This window comes from Vanessa cardui, chromosome 14 (assembly GCF_905220365.1).
Source record: "Vanessa cardui chromosome 14, ilVanCard2.1, whole genome shotgun sequence".
NCBI classification, from domain to species: domain Eukaryota; kingdom Metazoa; phylum Arthropoda; class Insecta; order Lepidoptera; family Nymphalidae; genus Vanessa; species Vanessa cardui.
This window is the reverse complement of record NC_061136.1, coordinates 3,302,702-3,330,655: the sequence shown is the minus strand read 5'-3', so window position 1 is coordinate 3,330,655 and position 27,954 is coordinate 3,302,702. Positions and strand designations below refer to the sequence as shown.

Below are 27,954 nucleotides of genomic sequence, written 5' to 3'. Positions count from 1 at the left end.
CACTAAGTCAACTGTGCGAAAATTACAGACGAGTCTATAGAATCTTGTATAGTATTCGTTGTCTTTGAAGAGGTTTATGCCTCGTGATATTGTGTCGTGGACACTCAAATGAAAAGCAATCTAAAGCAATTTGTGTATGTGTAATGTTCTACTGATCTCTGTATATAATATCGGTCGGCCGGCAACAATAATTATCAAATGCCTGATGGCGAAGGGTCGACTTCAAGTCCTCACTTATTTTTTTGTATCTAAATGGGCATTTTAATATCAGAAATACAATTATGTATTTGCACGTTATACGTTGATAATAATATGGTTATATTAAAGGCATAACTGTCAACAGATCTGTTGCCATGCATAGATCATATAGATCAGTGTGGAATTGTTGACCTTCTATGGCGTCGGAAGAAAGGTAAGAGATGAAGATTCTAAGATGTATGTCGAATGTAGTATAAATGGATGGAAAATGAAACGCAAAAGTTTGAAATTTTAAAATAGTAATCGTAACAGAAACGCGTAAAGAAATTATAATGATATTAAACACATAATAAATTAATGACATAATAAAATAATGTTAAAACAATATGGTTGTAATGGAAGATAAGAATGAACGAGTAAGTGGACGTTATTAGAGAGAGAAATTAATGGAAGAGATAGCTACGCAAACTCGGAATAAACGGTTGATGACAATTCAATTTCGAAGGCGGTTTAATAAGAGAAACATAAAACATATATAACATGTATCATACTAATATTAAAAATACTGACACATCCATGAAAACAAATGTCTAGTGTATTTTTATACTATTTAAAATTAAACACTGCTATCTGAATCCTGAAAGACCATCCTTTCTATGGTTCTGTTTGATTCTCTTTTTCTTTTCAATGGATTTTTTTTTGAAGGTCTTCTATTCATGGCGCTTTCTTCTGTAATATCACATAAATCGTTTTCGTCCATTGTCATAAGACCATCGTCTGCCTTAAATAATATATCGCATATTTCTTTTTGTACTGCTTGTAAAGTAATCTCGGAATACTTCATTAGTTTATACTTAATAAAATTAGTAAATGCCTCGATCTCCTCCGTATTAACTGGGTCTGTAGAGGTTTGAACAGAAAAAGTTTTTACTGTCTGTTTATCTCGACTCGGACCAGGTGTTGGTGTTGTTGTTTGGTTTGAACATTCTTCTGAATCAGATTCTGCTTCTGATACTATTTCCAATTTAATATCATAGTCGTTAGTGTCACCTTGTAAAAGAATCATTTCATTAGTGACAGGCGAATGACCTATTGCGAGTTGTTGACTTTTACTATTTTGTAATTGAATTTGGGTATCAGGCATTACTTTTATTTGTGAACTGTTGGATTCGTTGCTATCGTCCTCCTGTAATATATTTTATCGATTTTACATAAAACATTATTAGATCATAACGTAAGTTTATTTAAAATTTAGGATTATATTTGCAATTTAACGATATCATGCTTGTCCAAATATCCATATATTTTGATCGTATTTAATTAAAGTAGTATTTAATATAATGACCGTCTAGAAATATTTTGATAAAGACCAACAGATCACGATGAAAATAACACTTTTTTTAATGGAGTATATTTTTATGCTGTCGACGTTGTATAAGTTACCACTAGATGGCGTTTACTTTTGCCATAGTAGTCATCACATATATTCAGTCACGAAAGAAACTGTCCGGTTTTGCTAGTATTTTATAATACGTATATGATTTGAACTTACTGTATTTATTATCCTTTTTTTTGGTGTATTTCTATTCATCAGGAATGATAGTTCCTTAAATGCAAACCATGTTACAACGTACGGATTATCTGAAATAATAATATTTGTTGTCTTAAATTTTCGCGATTATTACACATTGAAATAAATTAGTTATAACGGATTTGAAACGCGTATATTAATTATTTTTGACATAACGACGTTTCGAGCACTACAGCGTTACATTTGAAGAACAAAAGAGGGTAGTTGTAAATAAATAGACAAATGCCACCTTAGTCTACCCGTGACCACAAACGCTGTAAAGTGCTCGAAACGTCGGGATGTCAAAAATAATTAATATACGCGATTCAAATCCGTCATAACTATTTTTCTTTCAATAATAATATTTGTTTAGTAAATCATTATTTGTCAAAAAAATTTTTTTTATCTTATTAAACTTACCAGTCATCAGCCCCTTTTTATATTTGGCCTTTTCCCTTCTGAATGACGACATTAGTATGTTCATTTTGTATTTGCAGTCGTTAGGCGGAATATTTAAAGCTCGCCCTATGAATTCCCACTCCTCATTTCGAGCTGTGTTTTTATAAAACAAAAGATCTTTCGAATCCCACAGAATCGGTCTTGATTTGTATTCCCGTATTAGTTCTATACATTTTTCCTCTGTCCATATAAAGTTTTCTTCGATATTATTCATTTTTTTCACTGCAAACACGCCGCGTGTTCGTGTAAGTTCGTACAAACGCTATACTAAATGAAAAATGGCGGACGCGATCCGTTCTTGGCGTCTCGTGTCTCGAACACGGGATCGTAGTGTTTATACCCGTCTCTTTTACCACGCAACGCTGTACGCATGAGTGAGCGAGAGAGGGCGATGTTACACGCCATTGGTGCGCGAGCCAGAGCAGTTGCTGTATCATACCAAGTGTGAGTACAAGGTTATAGTATAACGTTACGGGCTTACGGGTTGCAATTGATTTGTACGGCTCGAAACGCACACACGTGTGGGTTTGCTCAACACGCGAGAGTATCGCAACATCATATCGTCCATATTTCTGAAACAACACGTGAAATATATATTAAAATGAAGTAAGAACTGTGTTACATTAAATAATAATTATAACATTTTTTATTTAATTTTATTTATTCTCGTTTATTCATTAAAACAAAAACGCTTTGACAATTATTTATTATATGTAATAATAAATTCAATTCAATAAGTTTCCTTTGATCCTCAGGACGACCCCGATTTCTCAACGATGACACCAGTTATAAAAAAAATACATTTTTTAATTTCGATTGAATAAAGTTTTTTTTTATGACATAAACGATAATTAATTATTTATGATTCCAAATTAAATGTGAATGTATCAGAATAGCGTTTACCTTTAAAATAACTTTGTACATTATACAATAAATATAATTGATTTACACGCTCGGTCACCGGCTTCTGTTTTCGTAAGTCATTCGTTCGTCTCTATATGTGAAACGCGTCGTTGATTGGAACAAACTCGCGTAACATTTCGATGCGATCATTTGACGTATAATTATATAAAAATAAATCTCTTTTATTTACTAAATGCTTTGTAGTATCGTGTATCGTACATAGACATATGTTCAATACACTTATTTATATATAATATTTGTATTATATTTTAAAAACAATATTCATGTTAATATAATTTGCAAGATTAATATCAGTTATCTATGTACGTACGTATGTTTATCTAACTTACATATAAATACATAGTATGTGTTGAATGTTTTCGTTCTTATGTTTGTGATTGGAGATATTAATTTAATAACGACATAGAGAAATATAACGCCGCTTCGCGTTTACTGTGCACCATTCTTTATTCAAGTAAGCTCTTTTAAGAACTTTTGAATCGTCGTGTTATGCGATTAAATTATTCAATTTAAGCTACATCACTCGGAATGTAGATTTTACGGGGAAGAACCGCCAAACACACAATAGTTTCTCCTTTTCTCACATTAAAAACACTCACAACTATCTATATACAATCAAACGTCTGTCTTCTAAGGAAATCATTATATTACGAAAAAAGTACAAAACCTCATTCAGTAAAATACTAAATATAATTAAATTATACTAATATATATTTTTTAATTTATTTCCACTTTAATAAGTTCGTACGTTTATATTTAAAACAAAAAAGATCAAAAAGCAATAAAGATCATCGCTGTAGGTCCAAGTTTTCTTTTTTAAAATCGCATGCTTTATGAAACCTTTTTAGTGAAAGTGCGAGCGCGCTTCGCTTACGAAACTATCGCGGTTGACAGCCAGCGGTGCGGGCTACCGGTGGCGCGACATTATCAATAGATAACGAGCTCAGATCCTTGTCGAAACCAATAAAATTCGTTCCACGTTCAAAAGAACTTGTTTGCGTCCTGGATACATTTAAGGCTGCTAGTTTACGTGGTTTAAAACAGACATAAGTACATGTATTATTTTTAAATTAAGATTGTACATAACCTACGTCTAAACGAATTCGGTCATATTCATGTTTTCTGATTTCAGAAGTTGAATAATATGACTAAAATCCGAATAAAAAGATGTTCCACAACTATTACCTATACCTACGATTAATCCTAGCGTTTTTGATCTATACATTTTAATCAATCATGCTTCAGAATAACAAAATTATAATTGTTACAATAAAATATTGTATACAATAAAACAAATACATAACGTCGAATTATCTTAACGTTTTAAAGATACAAACAAAATTATCCTATAAAAAATACCAGTCCTAATGATTATTGTTTATCCTTAAGGATAATGCTACATTAATAGTTTGTTTTTACCATTCGTTTGAGTTGCATGTTATTTTTGTCAAAACTAAAAAGACCGCCCGCTAATTAAATATTCTTTGTACAAAAGAAGAGCCCCTTTAAGGCTAAGTAGGACAAGGTTAATTTGTAATATACTAGAGACCCGTCCCGGCTGCGCACGGGTGGACATAAGTTATTTTTGTATGTTTACTTTTTATATTTTTTGTAGCTTTTTCCGACATGTTTGGCAATTGTCATTCTATTTCAACTTATTTACACAAAACCATTCATCAATTATATATACCTTCCTTATGTAACCCTCTGTCTATTAGTGATAACAGCAAGAAAATCCGTTGAGTAGTTTTGGAGTTTATCGCAAACATACTGACAAACAGACGCGTCACAGTCTCCCGATTTAATTTTTAATATGTAGTGTTTATTTTTTCTGTCTCCTGTTTTACCAAAATTAACCTTCAAAATATTTCGTTACCAAATATGTTTGATAAAATAAATCAATTATTCAATTTTGGATAATTATTTTCCAAAAATCGTGGGCATTCTTCCAGAGCAAGATAATATGTATTCAAAGGAGTAAATGAATAATGCGAATAACATACCGATATGAATAAACCACGGAATTTCACCTTACGCGCCAGTTAACAGTGAAATTGGTATACCGGGTTGATTCAAAGGGGACATCACACGAGCGCACCGGAGCGCGATTCCTGACGTGCCCCTCGACTGTCTACATGCGACTATTTACACCTACTTTCAAAATGTTTCCCTCAAACTGCAATGCATTATATATCTTAATGCATGGATGTATGATGCACATTGCCATTGGCATGTTCGTAATTATGCAAATTTTCTCGACCGGTGTGCATAATGAATTTTTGTGTTTTATTCTTTACACTGATGCAGGCGATGTGACCTGTATTTACTGTACGTACAACTTGAACCTTTTAGTTGGTTATATATGAAAACTACAGTTTTTCAACGTATCGGTATTCTTAGTATTAGGAATTAAATTCTTTATAAAGGAATTATTTTTCTGATTGCATGTAGCTATCTTAGAAAACTCAGAAATGTCTTTTACGCTCGGAGCGCAAAGATCATGCTGAAATGTTTCACTGCAATCCATTTTTCTGTCATTGTATTAAAGAATTTTTTTATGTATACAGAAAAATCAAAGGGGCAATCTGTTCTCAAACAATTAGATATGGATTGAAAATAAAACCAAAAAAAATATCTGTAAACATAACAACTGCATTTGATACGATTACAGAACAGGGAAGCGATGCAGTATCAGTCAGTCCGAATCCGAAGTAAGCTCGTTAATTCCGCTCTCTGAATGAACGAACGTCGAAATGCAGTGAGCAGATTGATTAATTTCCGCTTGCGATTTGCTGACAGATAAATCCACAGTGGACTGAAACTATGCTGTTTGTTATTACCATTATGATGAACGGAACTAAAGTTCGGGACAAAACCAGATTATGATTACAGAGCGTATAATATTCTATATTCGTAATGTCTATCAATAAAATGATGATGATGATGATATTGTCCTGATCGATTTCGGTCACGATGGGCAATTTCAAGGGAGAACAATCAACAATGCAAGATATAGGTCACAAGTGTGCGGTATGGTCACAATCCTTCACTCTTAAAATTGGATCAAATGACCCGACCGCAACTTAACGTGTTTTCCGAGACATGGGAGTACATACTTTTTACTTAGAGATTTGGGTCTGGAGCCAGAATCTAGGACCTTCAGATCTCTCGCCATATATGTAATCACAAGACCAACATTATATAATAGGTCATCCAAAATGAATCCCGAAATAGAATATTTCTATTAAAGTAATGTTGCAACATTTAGAAATATACGAATACATTTGTGAGATTTCATTTCACGTATACATTTTAAACCTTAAAGCGAATAAAAAGATTGAAAATCCTTTTAGAAAACTACTATTCTAGGTATTCGTTTAAGTATTCATGCAAATGTAATATGTTAATTTTCATAAGTGGACTTACGAAACATTTTACTCGTATATAACCATTAAAATAATTCAGTTCATTGTCCATTCGGATGTTTTCTTCCAGTTTTGGGTTACGGCCAATAAATTTGAGTCTTTATGTTTATTTGATGATGTTTCCTGTCTGGACACCATCCCGTTAAGTGATATATTTACCGTAACGAGTACAATTTAATAGAAAAGTTGATCTTGGCACGGCTCGGGTAAACGGAGCCAGATAAAACCGAGTGCCGAGTAATTATATATGTGACAATATATTAATATGTCTCGAGCATTTTAATGTTATCGCATAAAATCAAAAAGCAATTTAAATAAACAAAAATTATAATGATTAGGGTACGCGGTATAATAATAAAGTTTCTTATGTTTTTGAGCAATGTCAAAACGATTTGTAAATTGGTATAATCGGATACGACCAAAATTTTGAAAGGAATTTTTTAATGACTTCAAATCACAGCTCATGTTTTTAATTGTTTACTTTTCCTTTTCTTCTATTTGAATCGTTCATTAAATCGTGTTTTGTAATCAAAAAGTGGTTTTATAATTGGTGTTCCAAAGAATCATTAAAAATAGAGAAACCTCTGTACCTACATTGACTTTGTGTTATTTAGACTTTGTTACCTGGAATTATTTTATCTAAAGATATTTTAAATAGTAGAATGTTTTTGCGATGCTGGTTTTAATGCGAAGGTCAGTTACGTAATTGTAAAACCTATTTTTTACTATATAATACTTTACCAATACAATTTCGGCCATGATAAAACACATTGATGTACCGAGCAGCCATTGCCCTAATCTTATTCTCTAATTGGTTTACTGGTTATTATATTATGACGTGTCAAATAATCTACCTACTTACGTTGAAAAAGGTGATGACCGTTCTTACGTTCAATATCACGAGTTAAATATAAAATGACCAGTTGCGTAATTGTTTACTGTCTTAATATCGCAATACGAACGTCCGGGCGATCAGTGCGCTTGTAAGGACGAACGAAAATAATTACAATACCAACGCGCTTCGGTGCGTCAATAGAGAAGCGCGGGCGACGATTAGGAATGTCGACAGCACGATCAGCTCCCCCTAATACAGTTATGCACACCATTATATCTCTTTTCGTACGAACAATAAGAGATAAATTACCATGAAAAGCGAAGTTTATAGGAAACTGCAGCACACCGTGTGTAACATTGCAACGGTCAACAGTAATTACACGCGATCTTTACGATGTGTAGACGCGCCTTCGCGTATATTGGTTATGTGCGGTATATTATGTTCCGAGATAAATGCTACTTTGCAATCGAGTTAAACTGTAATAAATTGATTTATAATAACGTGTTTATTAAAGTTTATAATTAGACCGTTCTTTGAATGTATTTTAAAGTTTTGAAATATTGTTATAAAAGTAACATTTCGGAAGTTCATCCTTTGTTGTAGGATTCTATAGATTTTATCAAACGATTGTTCGCTTTCCACCGTGACGTAGCTGCCGTTTGTGTCGGGCACCTTCTCTCAATCGACTTTATCTTGTTAATTGGAGAGCAGCAATGTCGCCCGTTCCACTTGTGCTTATTGTTTGCGCTTCGACACTTTCTAAAGTTATCTCCGCTTGGTATCTGTCTTTAATGATCCCTCAGCATTATTAAACTCCCCTGTATCTATACTTCACTGCTACCGCGTTCATGTTAAGGTCGAAATCGTGGCTTGTATCTTTTCAGCTCTATGGTAATTATTCAAGGAAAGATACTGAGTTATTAGGGACCTTAAGCCGTTTAGTAATTCGACTTTTACGGCTATTAAGTTTATTAATATGCTCCCTAGCAGTGACATTGTACATTTACATTTCACTATTAGTGATGGCGTGTGAAAGAGATTACGCTCTACTATTTAATTTAACCTTTTCATTAAATGTCGAAATAGATTTCGGTTATTATGGTGTTGTAATCTCAATTCAATTAATTATCTGTTGTATTATGTAAGTCAATTTGCTGAAAACGTAATATCGACTCTTTGTTTCTACGTTAGTTCTTACATTCAGACAATATTAACCCAGTTTTATTGAATTTTCTCTAGTAGGCGTATTGTAGTAAATGTAATTTACAAACATTGTGAGCGCGTCTCTTCTATTGTCTCGATTGTTCCAAATTTCTCGACTCATTATTGACCTTAATTTGAGTTTTTTGATTCAATTACAGCACTTTATTGTACATTCCCATGTCGGGCGCAACCGAAGTGGGCATCTATGAAATACCTTTCGTATAATTACGATCTCAGCGGAGTTCTAATTCGTGAGTCACGGTCTAGTGAAATGGCACGCGGTTCATGATCGCGCTGCCTCTTTCAGTTATGGTGCGTGATATGACTCGTAAAGTATTGTTCCCGGTTTGGATTTGTCACCACGTCACACTCCCATAGCGGTCGCTTTCACCTTCTATTATGAGAGAAATTTCATATCACGAATCTCCCATTTACGCAGGAATTCTGTTACTGTGCGATGATCACGCGAACAGTATACGTCAGTCGTCAGATTGATGGGTCCATGCACGGCTTTTGACGTCTTCCAATATGAGAACACATTATTGCGGAGTGCCGATAAATACACAATCATTATATTGTCACACCGCTGGCGGGTACGGCTCGGTAACGGTTCACGGAACTGGGACACTGCGACGTACGTAATCCTATTATGAGCTCGTTAATATAATCCCACTTAGATGTCGGCCTGAATATGCAAAACTAAAGAACCATCTTTATACTGTCGTAACAATCAACTTTAACGTATGAATAGATAGCTGTTAAAATGTTGTTGGATTCAAACACTGTTTTCATTATCTCCAGTTCAATCAGTACATGTGCTCGTTGCGCTCATTTGCAAAGATTTCATTCAATCAACATCAATGTTTAGTAAATGCGGCACAATTTTTCTTAAGCCTATATGGTTATGTTCCGTTCTTGACTATGGGCTATATTAAGTTTTTGTGACTCATAAACAATGATAGACGACCGACAAAGCTCCGCCCTTGAGAACTGATCGTAAAATAATGAGGACAAATTATCCCATTACAAGTAAACGTCTGTCGATCTGGCCGGTTGTCAAATTAAGGATGATTAGTGGAACGGATGCTCTAATTTCAGTAGAAAAATATGTTTGTTTTTTTTTTCGATTAATATTATCATGGATTAAATTTTATTATATAACTACAGAATGTACAAAACAGGTCAAACAACAGTATAGCATTGTGAATTAACTGTTTGGTATTTGATAAACAACAGTGCGATTGTTGTGTATGCAAGTTTGATTATGTCAGAGAGCGTCCATGTGTGCGCTTGTAAATGTAGATGTGTGTTTGGGTGTGAACACTACAAGCATCTTTTGTAGCCAAAAGTAACCTATAAATAAATATCAATTACTCTTTAGGCATCGAAGTTTAACAACAATATACCTCGTACCTTTGCTATTTAATAACTCCATAAGCAATAAAATATTTTACGACTGTAGGCATAGTAACAGCGTACAGTCTGCCAGGGCATGGTACTTAAATTACGTGATCACAAAAGTCCAATTTCCTGAGGCCATTGCCGGGCGATGTTATCACTCGTGGGCGTTGTCACGATAAGCTCCATTTCTTAGATCTTAAGCTCGTTACACATACACTGGCTTTATTAGAGGAACTGTACGTGTAATGAAGTTCGTGCACGTCCAGTGGTCGTGGTTCGATGTTAGACCACAATGTGACGACACAATCGTATTGTGGTAGATTCTCTGATGAGATAGCGCTCGCGGAAATATTAGTCGCCGGAGACCGTTGTGACATTTTAAAGCGCGTTCCTTTTTTTTTCTACACCGCCCGTTGAGTTAATTTACTTTCTGAGCCCTTAATTGGTTTTAGCTGTCCGCCTGTTACCGCTTTTACTTAAATGCCAATGGGCTTGAATTCATTTACTAAGTTATGCAAGATAGTAAGACCTCTTTCTATTTTAAGGCTGAATAAAATACAGTTTTTAATACTTAATATTTGTATCTGGCACGTCGAGCCGTTATACGTTTAACGTGTTTTGATATCATTACTATTTTTTTTATTCTGAAATAATTAAACTAGGTTTTGACATTCGCTTCACTTAAATTAAAAATGATTTGTAAACTTAATAAGTATCGATTTTTAACAAGGTAAAACTTTTATTAAATTATATATTCAATAGAACGTTTTGAGTGAAGTGCTATTTTTCTGAGTATCTTTTGAGTCGACTTGAAAATATGTAATAAAAATAAACTGAAAAGATGGATTCGAAGCGGAGGATGATTGGCTGGAAGTAGAAGTGGCTCTGGCCTTATTGACCTCGCCGTGAATACACTGCGTGGAGAAGCCGCCTGTCAATTGAGAGTTGAGTAAGAATAACTCTATAAAAAGACACCAAATACTCGTTAACCTTACGACTTTTTTTTACATACTCACCTCATTGTGAGTTACTCATAACCTCAGCTACGAGTACATAATATGACGAAATGGGATGAAACATCAAGATTGATTTACGGTTCAAGTGGCAAAAACATAAACCGTATATAGTCAAAATTCTTGAACCGTATGTAAACGTAACCTCGTTTCTTTATAAGCTCTCAGCGACTCTCCATATATTGCTTATCAAGGGCGTAAAATTCTCATCTCGTTAATATGAAAATGTGCTGAAGTCGAATAATTTTCCTTTTTGCACGTCGCGTTATATCATACGTGAAGACGTTCGTGATTTAGGAGCTCGGAGGAACTTAGGAGATGGTATTTCAATCTGCTAACATAAGAGCGATATTATGTCAACGAAATAGCTCGCACAGCAGATTTTCAACTCGTATGGGTATAAGATATAGGTCTGATATATTAGACCAGATTTGCTGCTTTTTACTCTTATATGTTAAATATTGGAGTTTATAGTTTGAGTTTAAAAGTACGTTTAATGTTATGTAAAACCCAAATGAAAGGAATCAGTTCAGGTTAGGAAAAACGGATTTTACGTTTTTTCCGAGGCACGGGAGCTTAGACAATCCTAACTTCGATCGCTTTTAAGTTTTTCTAGGCTGTAACACTAATTAATTTTTATGGGGACGACGCTTATTGATACAATGGCATTTGAGCCAAATAACTCAGGACCCACAAGCTCAGCAAGGTAGCCATAAGTATGCTTTTCAGTCTCAAAATCTGATTATAATTATTATCTTGGATCAAGTGATAATAAGAGTATTGTGTTAAATCATAGTCTCAAATCAGTCTTGATATGATATAATATTTTATGGCAAGTCATTTCTTAAAGAATTTTCCTTATACACTTGGATTATTATTGACATTTATTTAGTATTTCTAGTGTCAAGATTGTCCAAGAGAGCATCGTGAGGAATAAGGTATAAATGCTTTTCCCCAAAAAAACCAAACGCCTTATTACAGGAGTTTAGTATTATCCAGCTGTTTTTGTACTTTATTTGGTATTTATACTTTTATCTTATTATTATCGTCAAAGCAAACCCCTTAAATAGGAATTAAAAAAGGCAATAAGATAGACACATTTCGAATTAAACTCGTAACCGACGCAAGAGCCTTGTAAATTCTGTTGTATCATCAAATATCATTTAATACGGTCTCATATATAGACAGGGGAAAATTCCACTAATTAATTGTATTTTTATCGCAAAGAAATCAACACGTAATCTTTGCAGTTTAGCCATTATATTCTAGAAAAATAATAATCCAGCTGCAGATTGGTTCAAGTTGGATAGAAATAAAATCGTAAAGAATCGTAACTGTTATAAATTAGTAGAATTTTCCCGCTTACGATTCAGGTAAGTTTTATTTTTGTGAGGAATATAGTCGAGAAGATATCATGACTGTTATAAATTAGTGGAATTGTCCCTCATATAAAACAAATTACATGTAACAAAATCCACTCGAGCAATCAGAGCGTGGTTCGCATATTTACACAATCTTGTGACCTTGCCTTAATCAGAGCAAAAATAATATCAGATACGTGTATAAGTCGCTTTTTTTTTTAATTTATTATAAGACCTCAAGTTCTCGTGGCCTTGATGGCGCTCGGTGTTGAATTTTTAATAGTTTCATCTGATCTGACTCATATGGCTTTTATCTCGTATATTTATGGATAAAGATAATATGTTCATATTATTATGAACTTATAACAAACTGCCAGACTTACCTTCGCACGGGTCGATAGGGGTCTATATAAATAGTTGGTATCGAGATGTACATCTCTATTGATCGGTGTAATTCTACCCGGCAACTTAACGGTCATCAACGTATTTCAGGCCATTTACAGAAAACGATAATCAAATCAATTTCATTCAAGTAAACTTCGCAATGGAGCGTTTTTGAATCATAGATAATTAAATACTACTACCGTTTCCGAAAGCAGCCTCTAGCGCGAAGAAATGGCAAGGAACTCTAATGAATTATACAGTTAATCAGTCCTCATGAAGCACTCCATTCATTAGTGAAAACCGTATAAAAATCAGTTAATTACTTTTTAAGTTTATCGCGTACAGACGCGGCGGTATGACTGAAATTAATAATAGTGATGTAACTCAAAAATATAATACGCTGTATTCCATTTTTATTTCGTACATTTCATTGAATTCTCGTTCAAATAGATATCCAATTATATGGATCAAACGGACTTACAGGAACTCGCTAGATAACTGTATTAAACATACTTCGTAATTAATTGTTTGCTCAAGCGTGGCCGTAACTTTGCAAATGATTCGGTTTTCGTTTTGAAAAAAAAAAGATATGATTTTATATTTCTATGCTAAGAAATATATCCTCGTAACTGTCATATAAAAACAAAAAGTGGGTGACGTGTGGAAAACATAAGTAAACATATGTAGATGTACATAAATGTGTAATTTCTTCGCAGTCATACCATCCGCTTAACTATTTCATCATTCGCTACACTTTAATATTTCAGTGAGAGCTACTTGAAAAACTTGAAAGAAATTTTCATATAGAGTTTCGTGTAAGCAGAACCTTACAAAATGTCCATTCACCCATATACCATAGCGTTCCACATCTTGGCGAAATAATTCTCGTCTCTTTTGAAATGCAGCGTATGAAAAGTGTAAGCGGAAAGTGAGAATTAATAAGAAAGTGGTTTCAGCGCTTTCCAGCGGATACACGGTTACAGTTTTCTTGACCTATTTTTAAGACTATAAATTTATTGATTAGTCACACGTACTTGTATGACCTAGATTGTACCGTATACAATCGAATTTAATTGCTATGTATAGTAGTGACTTCTTACTAATCAAACTATTACTCACTTCCATTAGTCATGATAATAATAAGCTGATTCCGCGGCTTAGTTTGCTTGGACTTTGGCTAGGGAGCTATATATTGCATATATATATATGTGTGTGTACGTTAGGTTAGTAGTACTCAAATTAATTGTCATCTTCGTTCATTACTATTGAATCCATATTGGTCCCAATCCATATAGACCCAAGCTTGTTTATATTTTTTGATTCATTGAACAGGTGTCGTTTATATGTTGTTCTTAATCATAAATAATTATTTATGTGTAAACATTTTTACAAGTTCTCGTACAATTGTTATCGTAATACTGACATTAATAATCATAAATCAAATTCGCTTAATATTGCGAGTGCATTTTTATATAATATAAGGGAAAGAGGTCGTGGATTTGTAGGTAATAAAAATATTATCTAGATTCAAGTATACTTCCGACCAAATTTGGTTCTGTGTTTTAGTCATGAAAGCGTAACAGACAAACAGACAGATACCAATATTATAAATACGACAGAGATACTGTCGTATTTATAATATTGGTATCATAGTAAATCCACCAACAACAACCAGTGATAACGAGAATTGTTAAATATGGCTTACATTTAATTTTATGTTATTTTAAATAGTGAGGTAGACTAACAAAGGTACCCATTTAAGTGGTCACTACTGCCTTTTAAGATTGTCAATGCATTGGAAACTTGTTGTTATGTCATATGTTTGCAAGCTATCCTAAAAAGTCATCCTTCATACCATGAATGCTCCTTGTTTTATGACTTTTATATGAATTTAATTGGCGGGAAATACGGGCAGGACAATGAACAGACTTCATTTGTTACAAAGTTTTTCTAGTCTCGAGTTGAGGTCGCGAGAACGTCGTTAGCGATTTTCGCTGTGTTATTTATGTTAAGTGTATTGCTTCTTGGAGGTATGTGTATTAAGCGGTACCCAGATGGTCTTGCACAAAACACAACCACGAAATGAATGTAAACATTTTTCGATTGTCGTATGAAAGGAAATAGTATCAAGTGAAACAGTTTTTCACAACTATTAAGCATCGCGTTTTATCCGGTAAGCGAGCAATTAAACGTTGCAAGGGGTAATTCTGAATTCTTTAAAACGATGATTCCATTTTTAATTGCGTTAATTGTCATCGCGTCAAATTATCTGACTTTAGCTTTGTGAGAAGTGCCGCCTCCTCTAATAATATAAATATCTTTAAGTAAAGATGAAATAAAACTTAAATATAATTGCGGTGCTTAATTACGATATCGTCTTAGTTACAATTCATTTTTATGGTACATTTTTTTTTAAACATATAAACAGGTGAAATCACCATTGGCTCAACTGATAGTGGATAAGTCATCACCACTCATGGTCATTGCAGGTGTAATGAATATTAATATTACAATGCGCCACCAAATATGGGAGCTAAGTTGTTATCTTCGAGTGCCTGTCATTGCACTGGGTCATTAATTCTTATTAAAACAGCAATACTACTTCTGTTTGCGGTAGAATATCTGATGAGTGGGTATTAACAAGCAGGCTTGCACCCTACCATAAAGTTAAGCAGTTTTGGTTTCGCTTTGGCGATATTGGCAAGCAGAGACTAGTATTTTTCGCGCTGCTATGTATAATTGAAGATACGTTTAGGTAAGTCTATGGGTACCACTTAACAGCCGGTGGCTCATTAGCGCATAAAAACTAATAACATATCGAATTTCAATGTAAAAAATGTAATGTTACTAAACGAAATATTTTCACAAACTCGCAGAAAACGTTTCGGTTCATTCACTAATTGGATAATTCGTTTAAAAAGCAAAACTGAACTAACTAACGAGGTTAAAATTCATTTATTCTTGTGTTGGAATTGAAGAAAAACGATTTCACTGTAAAGCCGTTTCACACAACACTCTCTACATTATATAGGTTGTTGTGTTGATAAAATGAGGTAACATATTAAAGGTTGATTATTATGAGAAAAATATTAATTAATATTACAAATTAAAATAAAAACTTTTATAAATAAAAAATAAGCGGTTTTGATGGATACATAGACAATTTTATATTATTATTATTATTTATGGCTTTTGTGGTTGCCTATAAATTTAATTTAAAAAAGTTGACGATTCAAAAAGCACAATTAATACGTTTGATTTAGAGGCAGAATCCAAATAGGGGATGTATTGAAAACAAATGTTGCATCTCGTAAATACATAAGTAGCTGAAACATTGCGACACGATCTGCGTTTCCCCTGAATTCGCCACGGTGATAAAATATGATTTATATTATTTATTTATTAAATTAGGTCGACATATTTGCACTACACTGTGAAACGATTGAAATCAGTTACGACATTTTTAATACAACAAGTAACACTGGTACGATATGTTTTTTTGATGGATTTTTAAGATCTACACGAGATTGCAGTTCTCGCCGTTTCCTTTCATTCAAATTTGGAATGTGTTTCTTCTTTCAACGCGTTGTAGGATACTTTTACCGGAAATGAAAGAGTTCCCAAGACAGACAATAACATCACATCTCATTTCAATATTCAGCGTCAATGCGAGCAGGTAGAGGCTACAGCAGCTCGCTAAATAATTCAAAAATAATTCAATACGTTTCCCTCTTCAGTTCGCCAGTATCCTGCAATTCGCAATTCTGACTTCAGGCGACAACAACCGCCTCCTAGCTGTCTGTCAGTAATGTGCCGCGAGGTTTGGTATTAACTAGATTAGATTCACATTATCAAGGAGAATGAGAATCGCTGTAATAATATTATAGTAATGCCTTTTTATTGCTCTATAGGCGCAGTTTTATTACAAAGAATAATTTATATTCGAATTATTTCATACGAATAAATTTAGAAGTATGTACCTGAGAATTGTCAAGCGCTACAACCTTGTCGGAAAACGATAACGCTCGGTACTAAAATTGATTTACATATTTTGTATTAAATTAAACATAAGTACACGCTTGTTAGTACATGTATCAAGAAATTGTTCAAATCTGAATTATTTTATTTACCTATTTGTTGAATGTTTCAAACGTTTACCACTGAAGAAATAACGATGAAGACTAGAATGTTCTATCTAACTTCTGTACCTTTAATTTAGTTTGAGTAAACAATAGGAGAAGCAAATCTTCGAAACGTCCTTCACAGAAGTTCGAATAAATAATTCATTGCTGTAACCCTATTAATTAAGCTGTACACATTTCTATCACAAAGGTTGTTATGTAGCGCCGATCCACGATTCATATTATCGACGGAGTCCACGGCAGCTCTTGAATGCTAACAGGACAGATTAGTCATGCGATGCAGCTCTGCATTGGCGTTCACACGCAACCGAAGATGCCCAGTTCGATACCGCGGCCCACAGACGCACCGACTCGCGGATACTCTATTCAATCGATATAATTCACACATTTTATTCTGTAAATGACTCCCGGGAAACATTGCTAGGCCGTTGTCTTGTTATCTCGTCGGGTTTCTGTAGCCGAGGGCGTTGCGAGTTGCCGGCTAACTCGACTGCCATTACGTGAACGTTTCATGAACTTGGATATCAATTTTTATGACTTAAAATGGTCCATATCGAATGCGTACGCTGCGAATAAATTATTTAATCTTTTCTGTATTACATAATTTATGATAAATATACCTATGTCTTTTTTTTTTCTTCTTAAAGTTGATCTAACAATAATAAGATTATTTAATTTAGTAAAACCTTTTTTTATTTTATCTGTTTAATACTATAATTCTTCTACTTTAGAGGGATAACAAATTAGGATAAAAATGTTGTCCGTTTAAGGGTAGGAACGCTTACCTTGACCCGTACTTGATTCGTTTGATAAAATATATTCACCATTGAAAGTACCTTTAAAGCCAATATATGTATTTGGTACGATAGCAACGATTTAAATAAAACGATTATCCTGACACTGACGTTATACTTGTATCAATTAATTATTATTCATGCAAATGTCGTGACATGAATATTCATTCATCTCTTTAACTGTTGAATTTATAATTTGATTGAAACGTTGCGAAGCCGACGCTCCAATCTGATTGCAATGTACGCTGTATGGATCGAAATTATACAAATAATAGATAGAGTAGTAATCAATGCCTTTACGTACGTAATGCGTAAATCTGTGATAGTGCAAATCATAATGTCTTTAAAAATTAATGTGGATGTAAAAACAGTACTGAACCATATTGATTGATATGATACATGGAAACTTGTATCAGAAGATGTTACGTGCATTGAAGGCAAGCATGTTCATGTATGAAGGTTTTATACCTTTAAGTATAATATAATATAAAACCTTAAATGTGTGGTCCCTGCTGCATAAACCAAGTTTCGCCGACGGTTTTCCGAACCGATACGATAGAGGAATCTTCAAGCATAAAACGTACACATTTCTTAAAGGCCGGCTACGCACCTGCAAGCCCCGCGGTGTTGCCGAGTTAGGCAGTGTGCTACCTATAATATAAAGAATAATAATAATAATAAAGTTATCGTAGGTGAATGTTTAACAGAGCCTTGGTGAAAGAACAAATTCTCTGCCGCCTCCATCTAGATGTATTGTGTAGAGACATATTCTTGAGCATCATAAATGGTTGTTAGTATATACTGTTCGTTGTGGATAAGAGAGGCGTTGCTATCGTACGGCAGATGATGCAGTAAACCAGAGCCCCGGAGCTCAGAGGATCCTCTTACCTAAGTTTTAAAGAGAGCAGTAAACTAAGCCAAAATATCTTGACCCTGCTCACAAGATTTCCTTTCCTATCAATAATTTTGACAGGCAATAAGGTAAGGAGGGGTGAGGATCTGATTCTTTTTCTATGCATCGGGGCCCTTGCCGACTTATTTAAGCCACTGGGTGACACTGATTCCAAAAACACAGTTTAACCTACTTTAGAATCCAGGGTCACAAGATAATTGTATATATTCTGTTCTGGTAGCAATATATATTATTATTATAAAAAAGACTAGACAGAATTTCTTCTGCAAATCATATGCAAATTACATCACGACGTTCTCCGTGTAAAAGATTAATTGTAAATACTAGGTCAACGCGCCTTTTTCATATTATAATTTTTAGCTTCATTTGTACGTGACTACAAAAGTACGTAAAAAATAAACTAATCAAACAATTTTATTCTATTTTAATTATTGTCGTGAAACTTTGTAATTAATTACATCCAATGCGGATAGCTTATGGTAAACTAGCTTTTGCCCGCGACTTCGTTTGCGTGGACTTCAGGTTCGTCCTGTCTAGTCTAGTAATCGCTTAAAATCGCTTCGTAAATAAGTCATTATTTCTCGTACAAAGTAAAGGATAAAAAATGGTTATTCTGGGTTATTCCTAAGGGATAAACATATACCATCACGGACTTTTTTGTAGACCTTTTTAAGTTGTACAATACTGTAGTACATTGTTTTGATCTATCTTGTAGGATTCAGTCAGCGTTTGCAATGTAAGCGCAAAAAATGTGTTTTTTTACGACCTCACATTAGAAACCTCAAAAATTGTAGCCTATGTGTTATTCTGATGTATAAGCTATATTGTGGTAAAGTTTCATTCAAATCCATTCAGTAGTTTTTACGTGAAAGAGTAACAAACATCCATACATCCATACATACAAACTTTCGCCTTTATAATAGTAGTAGGATTATTGTCATTCTGATAGACAAATAATTTGGTACCAGTCGAGAACGTCAACTGATCTGATGATGCAATCGAGCTCACTTTATTTGTTGATGGGTCATGGGACATTAATTAATTTTAATAAATCATGTTTTCTTTAATTTGTTTACAACCATAAAAGATAATATTATAAATGCGAAAGTAACTTATCTGTTCCTCTTTCAAGGCCAAACCACATAACGTAATTTGATAAAAATTTGTATGAAGCAAGCTTTAACTCCAAGGATGTATCTTGTTTATACCGTCAGGTTAAGGAAGCCTTAAAAAGCGGGAAGCCGCAGACAATTAGGGTTTTTTTTAAATTGTGATATATAAAACAAATTCAGGATTTAACAATCACACCATTTTAATATTTACTTGGACTATTCCAAGTAAATATTTAACGACTTCAATCTAAACAAGCCGATGCACATTCAACTTCCCACTCGTTTTTTATTAATATCTAAACGCCATTAACTCACCTGCTATCTATTCGAGATAATCTAAAAAACGTAACTAAACAGCCAGGTAGAAAAATTCCTTAATTGGTTGTCAATTAACATAAAGTATGTAACGAAATATTTTCGTCTATTTCCCATGTTTTATGGTCCGATACGCACCCTTAAGGATATTATAAATTAAAATATAACGACGTTCTCTTTTTAAATAGATTAATGGGCATATTATTTTTATTCAGATAATTTGAATATTCTCCCGTTTCGTTTTGGGTCTTGAACTTTCAAGTTGTTTTTTTTTTTAACAATTCATTAAATTATAATGGTAAAGGCGCAGTCATATTGTGTATTCCTTTATAAGGCATGACGTTAAATTGTGAGAATCGCAGAATTGAATATCGCACAATGATAAATATACTTTCTCATGAAATGTTATTGCCAAGGGTTGCTTAGGAAGTATAATATTAAATTTAAACTTAACGCCCACGTGATTCGGGAATCTATTCAGAGGTAATAAGACGTGGTTGGTATAGGAAACAAGTTCCTTGCCATTACAGGGAGACGAATATTAATTGTAGTTTACGACGACATCTGCGAGAAATGATTTAAACGCTTCTCTGCCGGGTTACCTCAGCCGTTTTATCCGAGTTATATTCCTCTCGAATAGAAATTCAAACCGTCTACATTGAATAATATACGCCCTGTGTCAAGCGAAAACAAATTAACAGTGAATCGAATTCGAAAATAAAGTCCCACCATTGTGCGACTTACACAGAGATGACTTATTTGATACGCGAGAAAAGTAAAAAGATATTGTATGCTTCCATTAAACTGTCACACGTATGCAAATATGGGAGATAAATAGCGAATGGGCTTTTTTTGCGTGTAGATTCACGATAGTCTGCGGTAGCGGTGGCGCTGTGCGCTGACACACAAACCAACTGACACTTAAATGCATGTTTTACATACTTACGCTACCTTCCTTTCCTACTCTCTGCATCTATAGAGACGTTATGCTCACCGCCTTATTTGAACTAAATAAGACATCTGCACAGATATCGTTATCAAACGAATATATTTTTTTTTAAGAATTTAATGTTTGCTAAAATTTTTCTGCAGAAGTTTTCTGCAGAATGCCTTTATCGTTCGCTTAAATCTGTCTGTATAACATAATGGACCAGAATACAACGACTAAAAATAGATTTATGTTGTTTTCTTTTGTTATCTAAACATCCTGCTCTATTTTATGTTGACAAGATTAAAGATGGGATAAAAAATTTAATTCAAAAGAAACATTGGTTTCGAAAAAAATTGGGTTAAAAGAGGGTGTATCTGTGACATCCATTCTCACGCTAGTTCCGTCACTTGGTACTATTTATTTTAACTGGTATCGTGTGTGGTCGAAATTAGTGCCTTTTTTGCACATGTTTGACATAAAACCTTTCGAATATAGTATTTCATTCCCTTCCTTTTAATAATAATGTTACTACTCCGCCCACTTTCGCCCGCATGTGATGTTAATTTTCCATCCCTTTGGTTCAAAACATGATGTTATTATTATGTGTACCAATTCCGTAAATGCGGAAGTTACTTTGTCTGTGTTTGTGTATGTGTGTGTTGCATTTTCACGGTTGTACCACTGAACCGTTGACTTGATACGAGCAAGTTTGAACCCAAGCCCAAGGATGAACACGGACAAGACACAACTACTAGCCGCTAGTAATAACCTTACTCAAACCCTTTCAGCCATTTTACGTTAAATTATTTCATCAATTCAGGCTCGTTTTTGCCAATATTTTCTCTTTTAAAACTACCTGCCCTGGTTTATATAGTAGTATCTATAAAAGATATTAAACTTCTATTAAATGTCTTAATGTATATTCCCAACATTAGTAAATATTAATTCATTTAATTGAAACAAAAAATATATAAAATACAATTAATTCATAAATATTTTACAGTAAATTTATGTAAAGCAAAATATATTTATGTAAATAACAAACGCACATACCGTTAGGTTGTCTATTTGCACGTCTAGCCTCATCTAATAAAAACAGGATTTATATTGTAGTTATGCTAAAGTCAATAAATAAGATATAAAGACGTATTATCTCATGGCAATTATACAAAAGGAGATTAAACAAAGACATTCGATACACGTTAACCATCGTTAAATTACAAAGCAATGTTCTGATTGATTTAATTATATATCTCCATTATTTATGAGTTAAGTCGTAACTATGTGCCCATAGACGCGTTAATAATGTATAATTGACGACGCGCTATAAATTATTTTGTCTTTATTTTTAGATGATGAACGATTTGTTATTTTCTTAATCCTGACGACATATGCAGTATATAGCATATTACTAGCGATTTGTTTATTTACGACATCACATTAGAAACTTCTAAAGTTATCAGTGTTTCTTTACTATATTGTCCATGTATTATATACAAAAACCTTCTATATCAGTCTATATCTATTAAAAAACGGTCTCAATATCCATAGTGTAGTGTAAAGATTTAAGCATACAAAAGGACATAGAAAGTGACTTTGTTTTATACTATGTTGTGATTATGTTGCTTGGCTTATAATGCGTGTGATATTGCGACGATTATAATGATTAAATATATGTCATAAACCGAAATCAAAATGAAGGCAACGACACTTCATTAGTCAAAATATGAGCATTCGTTTTAAAACTACATACCCATAGTATTAATATCCATATATTCATAACCCACCTTTTTCCCTCGTCGTAGCTGAGATATATTTTCTTTCTCACCAAGATTATGTTAATGTTATTGTATTGTACAGGGTATATGAGTCGTAGGATAGTTTTAATTGCAGCGTTCAATGAGTTTCTCGCTGAATATTCTCATTAGAATCCAGGTGCAAAACGGTAGTTTCACGTAGAGACGTAATATATATTTGTAAAATACGATGTTACAGCACTCGTAACAGCCTTTGAGTGATGTATGAGTACGATATTACTTAAGATACGGGTAAGTTATGTTAAACTAATATTGAATTTCTCTGTTTCAGGTAAGCGAAGCGTCACGTTGGGAGGTATGATCGCGTATTCAGTATTTTATTTACAAACAAAGGCTTATCCATAATGGCTTATTCATTTCGATTAATATATAACACAGTTTTCAGGCCTTGAGTTCGCATTCGAATTTTTCTTTGTTATAATTTTAAGACTGTTACTATAAAAAAGCTACTACTATAAAAATTATGAGAGAGATGTGATAGCATAGTGGTCACGGGTTCAAATCCAGGTGCCCATTACATTTTTATGTGCTTAGTTTGTACTTGTATTTTATCTCTCATTTTAATTCTTATGAAGGAAAATCTTAGGAATATTAGTAATTTCTTAATTAATTTGGAGTGTTGCATATATATATATATATATATATAAAACATTTACCATTTATCCAATTTCAATTAAATTCTACAACATTTGTGTCTACCATACCATATTAAATCTCAAAAGGAAATAGCTTATTCCAGCAGTGATTTACAGGTTATTTTTTTTTGTTTCGCAAATATATGCTGCTTTTAAATATGTATAATTTACATATACACACATGTTTAGTATTGTATGGGTAAAACCTTATGGTTTTAACTACACCAGTTGCAAATTTATCGAACACTATTCCAGGACATAGATACTAATTAATATCAAACGAAGATCGTGTTAACAATAATTTACTTGTAAACGTATAAAATATAAAGATATTTGTAAGGAAGAACACGGCTCTCGGCGATGCTAATGCAATGATTTAACAAGTTACGGAACTGACTGACTTAGTTACAACTAACAAGCGCCCAAGGCGTCGCTAACACGAATAATTTACATTTGCTAATCGACCCATCTGTATTCCTTATTGTATTTACATCTCTAAGAGTTTCCAAGGATATACGTTTTATAAGGATTTAACATGGCCTATTAAAGTTTACAGGTCATATCATTACGTAACAAACAGTGATAAAAAAGATAAAAGGCGTGATTTAGAATGTGTTGACTTCTAGTCAGAATATAGGTAAATTTATTGATACTTTTCTGATACATTTTTTAATTTAAATGTTGGAAAGAGGAATTACATATTGAGTTTCTTGCCAGGTCTTCTCTTTAAAATCTACTTTCCGAACTGGCTGATTAACTAACCTTTTTTTGGCTTTACATTTAATTCTAAACTGTGACATCTGAATTCCCAACTTTATCCTTTATAAGCCTTCATTAATAAAGAATATTTTGATTAATAGATTCTCTAATTGACTATTTTAAACTTTTGTTTTTTTTTTTTATAATAATTACGGCATAGTATTACCGCCTGTTTACCTGTTTTAATAACGCAACTTCATTGTGATATTGAAGGGGAAGTAGGCATCCTTTATGTTTTCAGTTCCTCGTTTAATATCCTCTCGAGTCGATTTGTATCAATGAAAAACCGGGGAGGTTGGTAAAATAATATTTGAAATTTATTTTATTTAACCCACTTATAATATGTACATATGTAATCATTGTCTTCCTCAAGATGTGTTATACATTTCGTATGTTGTTAATGCATCTATAAGTTTATTTGAGCCAAGGATCATTTTTCACGGCCGTTCGCTCGTTTTGCTTCCTAAAGTAGATTTTAAAAATAGAACTAGAAAAACTAAATTACGATTGGCTTAACTTTTGTTTACGATTCAAGTAATCACTAAAACAAGGTGACACGAAAGCGCAGCTATTACTTGATTGTAATAGAAAATCTAAATTTCCCAAGTCGCGGTCTCAGAAACGCTTTCTAACTTCAAACTAAACCGATTACTTCAAAAACATCTCTTACTTTCTAACAATTTTGTCATTGAATACATTGAATGGATTGTGTCGTTCAAAGGGTACCTTTTTGCTTTCTCGATTTATTTGATGAATAAAAGATTGAATGATATGTTCATTCCTTTAATTATTTTAATGGCTTAAGGACAATTCTTAACTTGAGTGGTTCGCATCGACCTCATATATGAATAGCACACTGGTCTTCGCTGTTGACTTTGTTAATCAATAAGGGTAATGATTCAGTATTAAAAAATAAGACTAAATATGGCTGTTCATATGATATAATTATTGGCACATCACATCTTACGCTAAACATCAACGCTTAGCATGGTTGTGTCCTGATATGAAGGTTGACTGCATCTGTGTAACTACAGGCACACAGGGTTATAACATTTAGTATATAGTATTTCTTATATGCCAATATCTGAAGGCGTTGGCGACCAATTACAATTGATGGCCGATTTTCCCGCCAGTCAACCCACATATGTCACAATATATATATATATATGTTTTTCTTTACAGCTGAGCATCGACAACAATCTAACTCAGTACAAGAAATTCGAATTTGCTTTTTCGGCTCTGAACCCGCAATTTTGATATAAGAGTCTATTTTCTAACCAATGAGCTGTTTACTATCTTAATTAATAAATATTGATACTATTTTGTAATCTACATATTTTGTTGTTACTATAAAATCGTTGTTTAATCAATTCTAGTTTCAATATTTGAATCGTTAATAAAATAATGAATATGTTAATATGAGTAATACATTCTATATTGGATTCAGTGAACTAGAGCAGGTCAACTCCTAAATGCTATCAAGAGTATAAATCCATACTTCCGTGTGTGTACGGATTTACGATGCTATGTATGTGTATGTAAACTCAACCTAGATCCAATATTTAGGCTAACGAGTGATATATTTCCACGCCAGGTACAAAAGCTCGCGATTTCTGTGTTTCTGTGGACCTTGGATGGAAGAATAACTATTGTTTTTTATACTATTAATATTATCTAGCTAAAGAATAGCTCTAACCCGCTTCATCGGTTCGTTTTACATTTAATTTATTTATTGTTTATTACTCCAATTAGGGAAACGTATTCTATGTTTTGGTCATATCGACTTCTTTCAGGCAGTTGCCTTGCCCGTTTCATACACTTGGTCATATGGATGACAGTGTGAAGTAGCCTTCTCGCATAATGACATCTAACGCACAAATAATTTCTAAAATCCAAGTTCTTGTGATTTAAGATTACAACCATATTCTCTCTCGGTATGTGGTATGTATGTAGTATTTCTTTTCTTATTAATAATAACTAAATGATTAGCGAAAGAGTCAGTTGTCAACACCGCATATTGCCATTGGCACTGTAAAAATATTAATCATCATTTAAATTGTCAATTAAGCATCTTTAGAACTAAAATGCTACGTCCTCGCTAGCTAACACACACTTAAAACCGAAAAACAATATTACTAATAGCCGCTGCTGGTGGTAATACCAATTATTTGACGAGCACATAGCGCCACCACTAAGTATATGTAATATCCATGACTTTTACAAACTGTCCGGTTCCTAACTGCTACATATTCACGATCATAACATGCTCATAACAATTCCGTTGTTATTCCCATGTCTTCGATATTCATCTCCTAATAAAAATAAAAGTAATAAAACTGAAAAAAATCTCATTATCCGAGATCCGGGGCTTCGGTACGATCTCTGTTATGTACGGATCTTCGATATTTCATTCGTATTCCATTTATCTCTGTCCTCTGATCACGCGTCTGCTCGTCCAAAGATATCTTCGTACCTTTATATGTTTTTTTTTATTCCATCGTTACGTCTACCTGCGAGTATTGTAACTTATCTAAATCTTTATGTTCCTCGTCGTTTTCCATGTCCTTTAATGCCGAATACAAACACGCAATAGGAAATAAGTCGACTTCAAAATCGAAAATCATTTTTAATGGTTTGTCAACTGTCAATATAATTAACGTTTTTCTGCCCTTATTTAATATTATATTGATCGCTTACATTTATTGTAATCGTATCAATTCAATAAAAAAAAATTACCAATATTTTTACGTTAAAGGAAAGTATTGAATGAGACTGCTTTTTATGTAACGTGCTCATTGAAATCTTTATTCATAGTAAGGACGATGATATAATCTCATGCTCCACTAACCACTTGATCTATGAATGTGTTATGTAATTTAGACCGGTATTTAATTATATGAAGTTGGATTACTAATATTTTGTGTTCTTACCTTCCTACACTTAAATTTTGTACTATAATTAAACTGAAATTATATACATGTATAATAATGTATGTGTAATATATAATTCTAAAATAAAAGTAGCCTAAGTCACTCCTTATTACATCATCTATCTGCCAGTGAAAGTCCTATAAAATCGTTTCAGCCATTCCAGAGAATACCCAGAGCAAAGGTAGCGTGTAAATATACATATACATATTACATAGTAAAAACATTTATTTTAATATTACAAATGCACTCAAATTTATTAAATGTATAAAGATACGAGGGCTAGTAATATTTTTTTATACTTAAAACGTATTTATGGATAAAAAGAACACGTCCCATATTATAACAATGATGTCAATGAACGCTTACCAACGCTTTTATTTCGTGTCTTCCCGTCCTTGAGGCATCACGTTTCTTGAAGGGAGTGATAAAAAAAATGAGAAAGTTCCACGGGTACTTTCACCGAGGGAGCTCTGTTAGGTGAAAGTCTGTCCTTGAGTCCCTGTGAACAAGCGGCCTGTGAATAGACTATAATGGAACACACGAGACCGATAATACGTAACTAAGTGTTATTTATGAACTATGCATTTCGTTGATATAATGGAAAGATTAATGCTTTGATTATTTATATGTCTAAATAGTCTGTTAAGACTAAGAATGTGTCGTAGTAGACACATACTATAGTCTAAGAGCCAGTGATCGGTAAACTTCCTTTATAGTATATAGTGAACCTCCATTTCCCCCAACTGGTGAAGCAACTGGTGGTCCCCCAACTGGTGGCGGTAATATGGAGTTTGCTACTATACCGTAAATCTACCGATCACTGACTCTCAGTC

At 33.4% G+C, this 27,954-nt stretch overlaps 2 protein-coding genes across 5 annotated transcripts in view; one reads left to right on the top strand and one right to left on the bottom strand.

Moving 5' to 3' along the window:
- The window catches only part of LOC124535132 (CCR4-NOT transcription complex subunit 6), a 212,597-nt gene that overhangs the window by 111,713 nt on the left and 72,930 nt on the right, over positions 1–27,954 (top strand). The window contains exon 2 of one of the 4 annotated variants that reach the window (XM_047111213.1): positions 23,069–23,092. The exons of the other annotated variants lie outside the window; for them this stretch is intronic. The gene's annotated coding sequence lies outside the window, so the exon portion shown is untranslated. The remainder of the gene's footprint in view (positions 1–23,068; positions 23,093–27,954) is intronic. 4 annotated transcript variants of the gene reach the window in all.
- On the bottom strand, positions 506–7,575 carry LOC124535134. Its single transcript, XM_047111215.1, has 4 exons — positions 7,439–7,575; positions 2,189–2,799; positions 1,751–1,839; positions 506–1,384 (listed from the first exon to the last, which is right to left on the bottom strand). Exons 2-4 carry the CDS (start codon positions 2,439–2,441, stop codon positions 815–817), a joined length of 912 nt encoding a protein of 303 aa, XP_046967171.1. The 5' UTR covers positions 2,442–2,799; positions 7,439–7,575; the 3' UTR covers positions 506–814.